General features: G+C 45.2%; 1 protein-coding gene across 3 annotated transcripts in view; it reads right to left on the minus strand.

Moving 5' to 3' along the window:
* ATRN (attractin) overlaps window positions 1-14,147 on the minus strand; it is a 231,788-nt gene that overhangs the window by 69,962 nt on the left and 147,679 nt on the right. For all 3 annotated transcript variants that reach the window (XM_053252986.1, XM_053252987.1, XM_053252988.1), the window contains exon 25: window positions 2,640-2,701. In XM_053252986.1, the coding sequence (XP_053108961.1) occupies window positions 2,640-2,701 (62 nt within the window). The remainder of the gene's footprint in view (window positions 1-2,639; window positions 2,702-14,147) is intronic.

Genomic DNA, 14,147 nt, shown 5'->3' on the forward strand with positions numbered 1-14,147 from the left:
ACACCTCCCCAGAGGCAGGGCAGCTGTGGGCAGCATCAGTGGAGGAAAGCAGAAGAGCACTACCCTCTGCAGATTACAAGGATGTGTGACTCCAGGACGTGTTTAGCCTTCCTGTCAATGCTCCTTTGGGTTGCCATCTGTCACAGAAGCAAAGCTATAAAGTGGCTGAACTAGCAGCCCAGAACCTTAAGACTCAACATTAACACAGCTTGAATTATCCTCCTTCAGGGAGATATTGTGCATATTAACACATGAAAATGCTTTATCCCGAACCAAAGCACTGACCCATTTAGTCTAGTGTTATCTACCGTGACTGGCAGTGGTTCTCAAGGGGTGGGGTGGGGGTGGGGGTTGGGGGGAGAGAATGAGCGAGAAAAAGCGCAAGCAAGCGCTTTCCCAGCCCTGCTTCCCAAGATGCTTTTCACCTGTAGAAACCCTGAACCTGGGACTTTCTGCATTCAGAGTAGACGCCCTACCACTTAACCCCTGCTAACCTGGCAAAGAGGCACCTTTTACCGTGGTGATTCTCTTTATTTAGCAGGGGGAGAGTAACTGGCCCTATCCACCCCCAGCACAGTACTTCCAGTGACTGTTGCTGGTGTCCATCTTATGTTTCTTTTAGATTGTGAGCCCTTTGGGGACAGGGATCCATCTTATTTATGTATTATTTCTCTGTGTAAACTGCCCTGAGCCATTTTTGGAAGCAACTGTTGGCACACACCCATTCTGTGACTGGCCCTTACTCTTCAGCCAGGATGTTGGATGTCTCTTCTCTGATACCGGAGCAGTTCATCCAGTGTCTATGTGGGCCTCGTGGACACGTGTTGGCCTGCGGTGAACGTGCCTTATTGCACTTTTCGACAAAAAGGTTCTCAAACAGTTTACTAAGCAGAAGTAACTGCAAAGCAGTGGGGTGGAGTGGTGAGGGGGAGCAGTTGACCATGCAGCCAGCCCTATGACCTAGGTGACTGGAGAAAAAGAAGGGGCAGGGACCCAAACAATATGCCAAGTCTAGCTGATAAAAAGTCACAGTGGCAGCACTTGCTATTGGCCTGCAGAAGAGGCCTAAAGGAAAGGAGCTACTCAGACCTCAGTACTTTGACAAATCAGCCACAGAGCTGCATGAAGCCTTCCCAGGCTGCTGGGAAGAAATCCCAATGTTTGCTAAACAGCTTCTCTTTCTCTCTCTCTCTCTCTCTGTGCATTAGCTTCCAAGAGTCTTCAGGCCTTCCAGCTAAACGCTCTGTCTACTTTTTCATGTGTGTGTCTGAATTACTTTTTCACATGTCTTTCTGTGTGTACACACACACACACACACACACACACACACAAACACACACGTATTTGTGCAGGAAAAGAGCTCTCCCCTCTGCATGCTGCTTCTTATGGCAACGTTATGTATTACAAGCAAATGCCAAATGCAATCCTCAAACAAAGAAGTTGCAGGTGTTCTTGTGCTGATAATGGAGTAAACCTAATCAGATCCCTCATCCTGTGAAGACCAAAACAAAGCTTTGCTGTATGTACAGTGGCTGTCCAGTATTTGCATGTGTCATCTTAGGAGGGGAGCCGAAGAAACGGATGTCATTCTTACATTCCTTTTGAAAATTACAAAGAGTGTGTGTGTGTGTGTGTGTGTGTGTGTGTGTGTGTGTGTGTGTGTGTGTGTGAAAGAAAGTAGGCTCCTGTCATGATGTAGCTCTGGCCTCACACTCTAGCTTCTGCTTGTTAGGATGTGCCTCCTCTGCTGCACTGTTGCCTTCCAGATTGTGAAGCTTTTCCTTTGTGCCATATTTCCATCAGGATCCAGGTATTTCCTAGGTCAGGAGTGGGCCAACTTGGTCCTCCAGCTGTTTTTGAATTTCAACTCCCAGCATTCCCAACCACAATAAATAGTGGCTGGTGATTCTGGTAGTCCAAAAATAGCTGGAGGGCCAAGTTTGCCTACCCCTGCCTCAGGCCACGGGTTCTCAAGCTTGGGTCCCCAGATGTTGTTGGACGGCAGATCTTATCATTGCCAGCCTCAGTGACCTTCGGCCATGTTTGAGAAACCCTGCTTTAGGCCAATGTAGCTTATGCTGTTAGTTCAAAAATGGTGCCAAAACCATTATATTTTATTATTGTTTTGTTAAAATTACATTTGGTGGCTTGATGGATATTAATAGAAGTTAATTCAATTTCTTATTAAATTATTCCAAAATAAAATATCTTGTCTTTTAAATGGTTTCCAGTCTTTAAGTAGAACGTGAATGTGTAAGGTATTGGAGGGGAGAGCATTCTGAACACACTTGAGACTGGGGGATTGGGTCACTCCTATAATGAACCAAATCCATTTGCTTTCCAATCACCATATGCAAAGTGGAGTTATGCAAAGATTATTTGGAAACTTCAGATAAACCCTCACGTAGGACTAGCAACCAAAGCATTGGTGCCATTGGTTGAAATTGGTGTCATTGCTTCAAAAAGCTGCAGAAAGAAGAGGGCAGCCGAATTTTGGAGGTGTTTTTTAAGGTCCGTATAATCACATTAGATATCACATTAGCTACTCTTCAATACAAGGTAGCTTTAAGTTAAAGCATGCTGCAAATTATTGCTCATAAAAGACATGAATTTTTTTACTTGTCCAGAGTATAACTTACCTAAAGAAGGTGACAAAAAACTGAACCAGGTCCATAAAGTTACTGTGCTGTGAAAATGCAATCTGTAAAGAGAAACACACAAAAATACAAAGTTCTTTATGGTTGCACATCAGAAACTCTTGTTGCAAATCACCCGAATCATTATTGCCCAACCTACAGTTACCACAAACTGCTGTGTCATTGACAGAGCACTAGCGCTGCGGCCATTGTTGAAAGGTGGCATTTTATTTACCAAATACCCTGCAGGTCTTCTTTGGGTACAATACAGGAATTAACAAAAACATCTGATGTTGCATAGTGTTAAACCTACAAACAGAATGAGTACAACATACAGCACTTCTAACTCTATGAATACAGTCAACAGACCACGGCTCCTCAGTTTCCCCTCACCCCAACCCGACACACACACCACAAATATGAGCAGCAATTTCTTGGTGTTATTCTGGAGCTGACACCACTAAAGCTTATCTACTCCCTGGAAACACTTGAATTTTGATGTAGTACAAGAAAGGGTTAAAATGGTACATTCAGAAAGCCACCCAAGTTAATTAGCACCTGGACTCGGATACCCCCACATCAGAAGAGGAGCCCTGAAGCATGGGCCCATAGTTCAGTGGCAGAGCATCTGCTTTGCATGCAGAAGGTCCCTGGTTCAATCCCTGGAAGCATCTCCAGGTGGGCCCAGAAAGTTTCCTGCCTGAAACTTTGGAGAGCCGCTGCCAGTCTGTGTAACAATATTGAGCTAAATGGACCAATGTCTTGAGGACTGATGGACTAAGGATACTGAAACTTGGGAAACACCTTACCCTGCACCATTTCCAGGAGCAGCCTTCTTGCAGAGACTTCCAAGGAGGAAGAACCCAAAGCGTCTGTGCTCCTTCTATTCCCTGCTCCCAGAATGCTTCCTTGCCAGTGTCCTCCAATACGGGCACTGTGGACTCCCGAAGTCCAGGCATCTTGCCTTTGCCATCACACCAGTTTGAGGCAGCAGGAGGCAGGCTAGCCTTGCCATTGTGCATGGCTCCAAAACAGAGTGTAGCTCCTTTAAGAGAGCTCTTTACTCAGGGAGGTGGGGCCTAGGACACAGTAAAGAAGCCCTGTCCAGATTGAGAGCAGCAGTGCAGCAACACTCCTGCTTACCTGCTCTCTGGTCCGGACCCTGCCGCTAGCCTGGTCCTGCCTCCAGCTCCCACAGGGTGTTGGCCCAGGACCTGATGCTGGACTACCCCACCGTAGTGCCAAGCTCTGCAAGTCACCCACAGCCGCATCACCTTGCCACTAGATACCAGCTCTTCTGCAGGCTTCAGGTAGTGGTTCACAGAGACTTGTGCAAGATTTGCTGCTGCTCCCAGCATTGATTGACAGTAGCCATCCCAAGTTTGGAACCAGAGTGAAAGCTGAATAGCCTATCTTTTTTTCTTGTGTGTTAAGTCACTGCAGAGTCTGTAACAGACCATATGCTCTTCAACAGTGCCAACGACTGGACATTACCTTTCATTTCAACTAGCTGGGCTGGGTGCAGAGCATCGGCGCCTCTGACGGCTCGCCTGGACCACTTCTCCCCCCTCCCCCCAATTGCCCGGCTGCGGTTTCTGGCCGGCTTTCAAGCCGGTCCGTCCTCTCCTCCTACCCGCCGCAGCCTGCTCCTGGTGGCCAGGACGGCCTGCTGCCACCTCTTCATCCTGGCCTCCCCGTCCCCGTTGCTAGTGCGGAAGCTGCCACTCATGGGATTAGCGACGGGTACACCTGGGAGAAATAAACGTATAGATTCTAGAACATACACCAGCTTGCAAGCCCTTTGCAGCCACACTGTCCGACAGTGAAGCTGCCCTTCCCATCCCCACCACAAAGGTCTTTTCCCATCCTAGCAGCTGTTAAAATGCATCTTAACAGTTTGATCCTCCTGCACAGCGGTCTTCTTCTCAGCGGTCTTCAACAGAACCGAACCAACAATGAGTCTAAGGAGCAAAGGAAGCTAATTCACAGTAAGCCAGACCCTTGGCCCAACTAAGCGCAATGCTGCCCATAGTGACTGGCATCAGCTCTCCAGGGTTGCAGGCAGGAGTCTTCCCCAGCCATTTCTGGAGATGTGCCATCGACTGAACCTGGGACATCCACATGTCAATTCATAATCTGCTCTCTCTTTTCTACAAGTCAACACTGATTGTCTATATAATGCAATGTTAGGACATTCCCAGGAAGTGTGAAACAGATTCACACCAATGTTACCAATGGAACATAGGAAGATGCCTTCTACCAAATCATACCCTTGGTCCATCAAGCTCAGTTTTGTCTACCCAGATTGGCAGTGGCTTCTCCAAGGCTGCAAGCAGGAGTCTCCCTCAGGCCTATCTGGAGATGCCAGCTAGGAGACTTGCAATCTTCTGAATGCAGATGCTCTTCCCAGCTCCATCCCCTAAGGGGAATATCTTACAGTGCTCACATGTAGTCTCCCATTCAAATGCAAACCAGGGTGGCCCCTAATTATCAAAGAGGACAATTCATGCTTGCTACCACAAGACCAGCCAGTTCTCATGGCACCAACAAACATAATTCAGTGCTGAATATATTCTATTCAGCAAGATGGAGTGAGATACCATTGCTTAGGTCAAATTGGGCATAGACCAACAGTCTGCAAGAACTTTGCCTGAATTTGGGCTCCTGCAAGTAGCTTTAAATGTCAGAATTAGATGCCAGTTAACATATTGTCAACTGGAACAAAAGAGCTACACAGCAAATTTACCATAAGAGACCTGGCAATCTAATCCAACAAGGGAATGTGGGCAAATTTTACACATTATTAGGGATGGTAGGCAATGTATGTTTCATAAAAATCAGAGAGCAAGTCAGCTATTTTGAATCTAGCAGTGCAAAAAAAGGGCTTCCAGGATTTTCTGGTTCATATTTCAGAAAAACAGAATGCCCAAACCAGTTAACACACCACACAAAAGCACTGAAACCCACAAGGCTGAAAGCACCCAGACTCTGCAGAGAAATAAAACAAACAGAAAAATACATTTTTTTCTGACTTACACGGATGACTTACATGAAACCCTTGTGTTTCCTTCCCTGACACCTCTATTTCCTGCATTCTAATGTTCACAAGTATGAAGTCAAACAGATCTCAGAGGGTAACATGAAGCTGTTGCAGCCAGAATTCTAAGTGCTCGTCTTTCTAATGAACAACAAACTGTTTTAGGTCTTTCCGAAGCCATGCCAAAAACCATCAAGATTATTCATTTTGGCTTTTGACAATGCATTGTATGGAAAAGGTTGTAGCACTGCCCTTGACCTCAAGATGGCATAATAGCAGCTGGTTTCTTAGAATTCTCTTTTTTAAAGAAACAAGGCCTTCTTTTTTGCCCTGCTGGTTGAGCTTTTGCAGTCTTTAAAAAAAGTGTAAACCATTGCCTGCGAGAGGAAACAAATTGAGGACAATTCACTATTCGTCAAATCAATAAAGATGTTTGTATATCCCTTTGCCATTTGTGGGAAGGAGGTTGCTGGAGGGAGTGAACTAGGCACACGAAGAATAATTCATATAGGAATACTACAGAAACGAAAAGGAAACACACCTGCCTTACATTTTTTGCATGTATTTTAGACGTCATTTTGGAACAGCATACCAACAAATTTTAATAAATAGAACTTCAGGAACAATCTTTCCCACATCGCTTGAGAGCCTTGCAAGGGTTATCTTATTATTATTTGCCTTTTTCTTCTCTAGTTTGGCCAAGGGGGCAGAAGAGGCCACCTCAGCGAGCACAGCCTTGGCCCAGCCTGCAGTACACGAAACACCCATCCCAAACACCCATCCCAGGAAAGGGGTTAGAATGCTGGGAGTAGGGGTGGGGGATGGACCTCCCCTCGCGAATTCACCACCACCCTACACAGGTAGTGGATTGGCGCATGGAAGGTGTAGCCAAACTGTGTTTCCATGGTTATGATTCTGTAGACCGGCACTATATCTCAGACTGGACATCAGGTCTCATGCCTGCATGGTGTGAACATCACGGGCTATCAAAGGGAGTGGACCTGGGACCTTCTGCATGCAAACAGATGCCCTTCCACTGAGCTTCAGCTCCTAAGGGGAATATCTAACAGTGTTCACATGCACTCCCATCCAAATGCAAACCAAGGCAGACCCTGCTTAGCATAAGGGGACAACTCATGCTTGCTGCTACAAGCTCAGCCCTCCTCCCCAGTAAAACAAATCCCTGTAAAGCAAAGGCGTTTTCTTTTAATTCAGTAAGAGAAATCATTGACATTTGTTCTATCTGCATTGTTTGTACAGGTTACAGAAGAGCAACCCTAGTCCAGCATCACATTTCACACAGTGGCCCACCAGATGCCTCAGGGGAGCCCACAGGAATTGGCTTTTATTGACACATAGTCTGGATGAGCTGGGCACCAAATTTTACTTTTTGTGGTGCAAAGTGCGCACCCTCCTGGCTATGTACTGAAAGACCGAGATGGGGCAAAAAGGGAGGAAGGTGCATCAACATCATGGGTAAAAGAACACAGTGAAAATGCTCTCTTTTTCTCCTATGCATATACTCTTTAGAAGCACATGACCTATTTCTCCGGCCATTGATTATTCAGTGAAACCATGCACATTGTGTTTTTCTATACTTCCTTATAGAGCGGGATAGAAAATGCAAAAAAATAAAAATAAATCTCTATTTCGAGAGAGACTAAAAAGCGTGCATGAAAGCCTTGCCCTCCAGAACATCCAGAGGAAACCCGGGAAAGGGGTGGGTGTGCCCTTACTCTGCAAGCCTTACCAGACAACCATTTCAGTTCAGAAAAGCATGCATTCTGAAGGGGAGTCCTGCCATCCTGCTTTGCTTGTCCCGCTGGGGAAAACAGAATGCCTTACTGATTTGTTGTACTTAAGTCATCATTCAAGGAAACATTTAGCAGGTAGTCAGACTCACTGCAGTAGATGAATCAGATTAAAGGGGTGGGGGGAGAGACTTAATTTTAAAATATATATCTATAAGACTCACATTTTCCACAGCCAAGTTCAAGCAAGGCGACTTCCCGACAAAGTTCTAAAAATTAGACCTCCTCTTGGATCGGATGCATATTTTTTTCAAGCAAGCTGGTTTGAATTATCTGCTGCTTGACTCTCCAGTTACGACTCTGGCTAGGATGCTTGCCTGCATGGATTTCTGTTACGAATAATGTTTTTTGCAAGAGGAATAGGCTAATTTAACACATTGTATATGCATCCTTCTTTCTGATAATCCTCGCCACAAAACATAGTTCACAGCCTAACCACTACTGTATAACCAGTATTGTCAGTAAAAATCAGAATAAACACACACACATAAAGCCACCCTACAACTAACCACTATAACAAAAGCAAAACCCTCCTAAAAACCACGGGAATTGGAAACGAGCAAGCTTGCCTTGGGGAAGCTATCTTACAGGGCTGAAACCAGCGCAGACACAGATCTTTCCCCTCCAGATGGTTATTTGGCAAGGGAACGTGGTGGATGGAGGATCTTTCCTGAAATCTTTCAAAGTTCTCACTGGGATAGAGGCAATCCTTGAAGTAAACTGCAGGCCTATCTAGCTAGGACTTCAAGGAGGCAGTATCTGTGCCCTGTACTGGGCCCCAGAAGCGACCTGGCAGCTGCAGTAATACAAGGCAGAACTACAAGAGATGAATTTCAGCAGAAAACCCAGCACTTCACAATTTGCCGCCCGCCCAGTAAAGCTAGAGTGGCCATGCCCCCTCCCCACAAATTCTGGGTTTCACCCGGATTTTAAGCATCTCACCCAGCCTGCTTAGACCACCCACATTTCACCTTTCATTTAAAAAATAAAAATAAAAGGCTAAGCTCTAACCCTCGTAGAAGAGGAATTATGAATAAGCAAAACATGCAGTCACGATTCTGCTCAAAAATCATTTTCAAGCCCCTTTACATAATATGCAAATTAAGCATCCGGATTTGGAAAGCCAGCATATAGGTAACCCTACGTAAAGCACAACTGACGGAAAGGAGCAAGGGGTGGGGGCATATTTCAGCACAGTACTGTCTTCTGAATGCTGCCAGGACCTGGAAACTGTTTTGCATTTTAAAGGAGCTCTCATTACTCGCAAAGGTTACACTTACATCCCTATAGTTTAGACTCATTTTGCTTTAAGAAAACCATTCAAGAGCTTTCTAGAGACACACAAGCTCCACTAACTGAAGTCCAAGACCAGAGGAGGAATCTATCAGGAGAGCCCTTAAGAACTATCTGTTTGGCCTGGTCTTTCAGGATTCTTAATTTGTTGTAAATTGTTTTTAACTGCTGTAAGTGTTCAGCCTGATTCTCCAGGGTTTTTAACTCTTTAAATGTTTTGTTCATTCATTCATTCGATCTCTATATCGCCCTTCCAAAAATGGCTCAGGGTGGTTTACACAGACAAATAATAAATAAATAAGATGGATCCCTGTCCCCAAAGGGCTCACAATCTAAAAAGAAACACAAGATAGACACCAGCAACAGTCACTGGAGAGATGCTGTGCTGGGGGTGGATCGGGCCAGTTACTCTCCCCCTGCTCAATAACGAGAATCACCATGTTAAAAGGTGCCTCTTTGCCAAGTTAGCAGTATCTTGGAGTTTTACCTGGGGGGTTTTAACTGTTAATTAGTTTAATGCTGTTTTTATAGTTTTGATTTTAACCAATTGATTTTAATTGTTTTTATGTTGATGTCAACTACCTTGAGCCTTTTTTGGAAGGGTGGTATATAAATCAAATCAAATCAAATCAATCAATCAGTAAGTAAGTAAGTAAATATCAACGGCTACTAACTATGACAACAGCACAATAGAAGCTCTGATGCATAAGCCTTCATATCAATGGCCAAAGAGCAGAGGGGGTCCTTGCCTTCATGCCCTGCTGGTTGGCTTTCCTAGAAGCATTCAGCTGGCCATAGGATATTGGACTAGACAGGTTTTTGGTCACATCCAACAAAGCTCTTTTCATGGAGTTATGTCACTGGCTATTAGTCACGATAGCTACATAGCAGGGGTTGGCAATATGTTGTGGCTGGGAATGATGGGAATTGTAGTTCAACAACAGATAAAAGTGCCAAAGATTTCCTGCCCACACTATATAGATCCTCCATGTTCTGAAGCAGCTGACTCCCCAGGACTCCATGTTGGGGAATGAAAAGAGGGGAGGGTTGCTACCTTCATGCCCCGCTTGGGAGCCTCTCAGAAGAATCCAGTAGGCCCCTGTTGGAAGCAGGATGCTGGGTGAGAGGGGCCACTGGGCTGATCCAGCAGGGCACTTCGCATGTTCTTTAAGCCTCTGAAGATGCGTCAAATGAGCAGTGCAGGTGTATGTTAGCAGCTCTGAGTTTCATGCTTTTTCCTCCTGCTTGCTTATTTTTGCTTCACTGGCAGCATTGCTGGTGACCACGCTGTGCACTTGACGTCTGAAGTTTGCTCCTGTACATTGCAGCTTATTATTTCCACTCTTAAGCATTCTGCTGTGAGCACATTTCCTGATACTTCACTTGTTTCTGCATGAGACCGAGAACTCTTTTCTCTGGCTGCCACAGAAATGCACAGTACTAGATTGCTAAGGATGCTACTTCACGTGTTGACCATGTCTGTTCTCTAAAAGTGGGCTGCAGCCCGATAATAATGTCTGAACCACATCAAGGAAGAGTTTGTTCTGAACTTGAAAGCGAGAGTTTGCTGCATGGATAAACAACCTTTTCACCAGTTGATGGAACATGCTAGTTCTCATGACAACTTTCCCCCCCGAATGACGAAATCTAATTTAATTTTTTTCCAGTTGACTAATCCTACACATTCAAGCTGGTATTAGCCATGATGGACCCTCCTTATTCGGAGGTAGTGAGCCAGTAAGAACCAGTTGCAGGAGAACAACCCGGGGAGAGGGGACTCCTGCCAGATTTGCAGGTGTCATGATCCCCGAGTCTGATCAATCTTTGTCCAAGACAGAACCCGAGAATTCCAGTGAAGAAACAGGGTGTGAAGCTTACTTTGCAACTCTAGGATTCAGGGAATTCTGTATCCCCTGATCCACCACCTTGACCCAAGGATGCCCCCTCATCCTCTCCCTCCACTTCAGAAGATGAAGCCAAAGCCAAAGCCACACCAGTACCATCCACCAGCTCTCCAGCTCCACTCCAGCCAGAAACTGCTTAACAAGACGTGGGGCCATGACGCTTGGCAGCACTCCATAAGCAGGGAGCATGGCCAGGCTCTTGCAGGAGTAACATGATTGCAAAAGCTCCTGGCTTGGCTCCCTGGATCTTGCATTGCTACCAGCTCCTGACCTTGGCTTGTGATCCTGACTTCGCCTGCTCCCTTGTAGTTCCGATTTCTGACCTCAGCTTTGACACTGAGGTATGCTTGCTCTCTTGAGTCTTGACCTTCCAGCCCTTGACTTGGCCTGCTGACCCTGGGTGAGACCTCCTCATAGTAAAACCTAAGAACAGCCCTGCTGGATCAGGCCCAAGGCCCATATAGCCCAGCATCCTGCATCCTACAGTAGACCACCAGATGCCTCAGGGAAGGCAAGAAATGAAAGCATGCCCTCTCTCCTGCTCTTGCTCCTCTGTAACTGGTATATAGAGGCATCTTGCCTCAGAGGCTCGAGATGCCCTGTAGCCATCAGACTAGTAGCCATTAATTAGACCTTCCTCCATGAGTAGAACCCAGCACTGCTCATCCCAAGACACAAAAGAGTAGGCTTTGCAGAGGCATTCATTTGAGTGCGGCTGGAAACAGGCTGCTGGACAAAATGGACGTTTGATCTAGTCTACTAGGGCCCTTCTTTCGTTCTTTAGTATATAGATATAAGTTTTTCTCCCTCACATAATACTAGAACATGGGGCTCAGGCAACAAAACTGATAGAGAGGGGATTCAAGACAGACAAAAGGAAAGAATGCTTCAGACGATGCAGAGTTTCTAGTATTCACTGCCACAAGAGAGCCCTTGGCCTAGACGGCGAATTCAGCATGACTCTTCTTGGGTTGTCCCTATTAACAGGTGCCTCAAGCAAAAAATAATGATGGATGCTCGGAATCCTGTCTATTTTGGGCTATGGAATAAAGCATCCAGCTCGAGGATGGGGCGGCACTTTAGCGGCAGAGCAACTGGCAGCAGCTCCAGATGAGGCTGGGAAAGGCCCCTGGCTGAAACTGCCACTCAGCTTAGACAATACTGAGTGAGATGGACCAATGGTCTGACTCCATATAAAGGTAGTGCCTGGATGGGAGACCCATGTATGTCACCTTTGGGGATCATACCGTTGCGCAGAGGCAGAGCATCCATTTTGCATGCAGAAGGCCCCAGGGGCAATCCCTGGCAGCATCTCCAGGTACGGCTAGGAAACGCCCCTGCCTGAAACCCTCAAGAGCTGCAGCCAGTCAGTGTAGACAATAGATGGACCAATGGTCTGACTCAATGTAAGGCAGCTTCCTGTGTTTCTGTGTTCCTAACATGTTATGGGTGAAGCACCAGTCTTGCAGTAGTAAGCATGAATTGTTGCCTTTGTTAAGCAGGGGTTGTCTTTCAGTTTTCAGCAAGGGAGCTGAAAATATAACTTCTAATGTTATAATGCCCTTAGACAAAGCTATGGTGCAGCCACATTTGGAGTGGGCCACTTAGTGAAACAGGATGCTCGACTAGAGAGGCCGTGGGCCTGATCCAGTAGGGCTGTTCTTATGTCCCTATGGTATTCAGAGGTACAATGCCTCTAAAAATTTGGAAGCTTATTTTAGCTATCTTTTATTTTCATTGATATCCTGCCTTTCTTCCAGAGAAGTCAAGGCAGCATACACAGAGCTCGAAACCTGCATCACATGACTTCAAACCCACCCTGGTGTTAGCCTAATCATGGCTAATAGCCATTAATAGACAAATTCATGGAGAACAAAAGGTCTAATCCCCTTTAAAAGTCATCTAAATCAGTGGCTATTGCCACATCTTGTATCAGTGAATTCAATAAATTAAGTACACATTGACTGTAGAAGCTCTCTCTCTCTAAATAAAAAAAGAGCAATCTATAGAATTTTTTCCACACATTGGTGATTATAGTTTTAGTGAGGTGCATTAAAAACATAAGACAGATCAATACAAAAGATAACTTACTTAGCCAAAGTAGCAATTTAAAAACCAACAAGAAAAACCTTACAATTAACTGAGTCATTATTTACCCAACCAACAAAGCAAGTAACAATACAATTTTTAATATAGTTATTTATTGAACACTAACCATTTAGGTTTTAATAGGCTAATTACATCTCTTTCATCCCCTACATAAAAATCTGTATTTTCTAATGCAAAGAGTCCAAAGATACATGCAAGATGCCCACAACACAATTTTTTTTAAAAAGTAAAGATATAATATGTACTGCATCAAAAATGCACTGCTCTTTTGGGCAACCTTGCAATATTTTTGTCAAGCCAAACCCCAGATCTGCACCTTGTGCTCCAATCTAATTTTGGTATTTGCCTTATTCATGACAGCCATATAACTGGCCCATTCGAAGAATAAACCTAATCTTTAGGGAAGCAACATATTAATTATATTGTCGCTAAAAATTCACTTGTCAGCAAGCAATATAGACAATTTGCACTCCTGCAAAGAATGTATGTGTAAAACAAAATTTGTTCTTCCTTATTGTTTCTGTTATTACTTAAGAACAGCCCTGCTGGATCAGTCCCAAAGCCAATCTAGTCCAGCATTCTGATTCATAAAGTGGCCCACCAGATGCGTCTGGGAAGCCCACAGGCAAGAGGTATGTGCATGCCCTCTCTCCTGCTGTTACATCCCCTGCAACTGGTATTGGGAGCCATCTTGCCTTGGAGCCGGGAGATAGTCTATAGCCATCAAAACTAGTAGCCACTGACAGATGTGTCCTCCATGAATTTGTTAGGGCCCCCTTTTAAGCCATCCAAGCTGGTGGCCATCACCACATCTTATGGCAACAATTTCCACAATTTTATTATGCACGGTGTAAAAAAGTACCTCCTTTTGTCAGTTCTAACTTTCCTGGCAATCAGTTTCATGGGAGGACCCCTGGTTCTAGTCTAGTCTTGTGAGAAAAGACGACAAATTGCTCATTCTCTCTACTCCATGTTTAATTTTATAGACCTCTATCATGTCCCCCCTCAGCCACCTTTTTTCTAAACTATAAAGCCCCAGGTGTTGTAGGCATCACCTCATAAGGAAGGTGCTCCAGGCCCCTGATCATCTTGGTGGCCCTCTTCTGCACCTTTCCCAGTTCTACAATGTCCTTTTTGACATACAGTTAGCATCTTCAGATCCAAGTTTGAGAACCCCTGCCCGAAGAGACCTGAGAGGCATCAGGCATCCAGACCAATCCAGCTGTTAGAGTGAGCCAACGGTCTCTCTCTCACAGATGAACCACACTGGTCAACAGCTAAGGGCAATGGAAATCAGCTTGCCCCATCATCTGGTGGCTCCTGCTTTTTCCTCCCACCAAAATACTAGACCCCCTCC

This window comes from Hemicordylus capensis, chromosome 5 (genome assembly GCF_027244095.1).
Source record: "Hemicordylus capensis ecotype Gifberg chromosome 5, rHemCap1.1.pri, whole genome shotgun sequence".
Lineage (NCBI taxonomy): Eukaryota > Metazoa > Chordata > Lepidosauria > Squamata > Cordylidae > Hemicordylus > Hemicordylus capensis.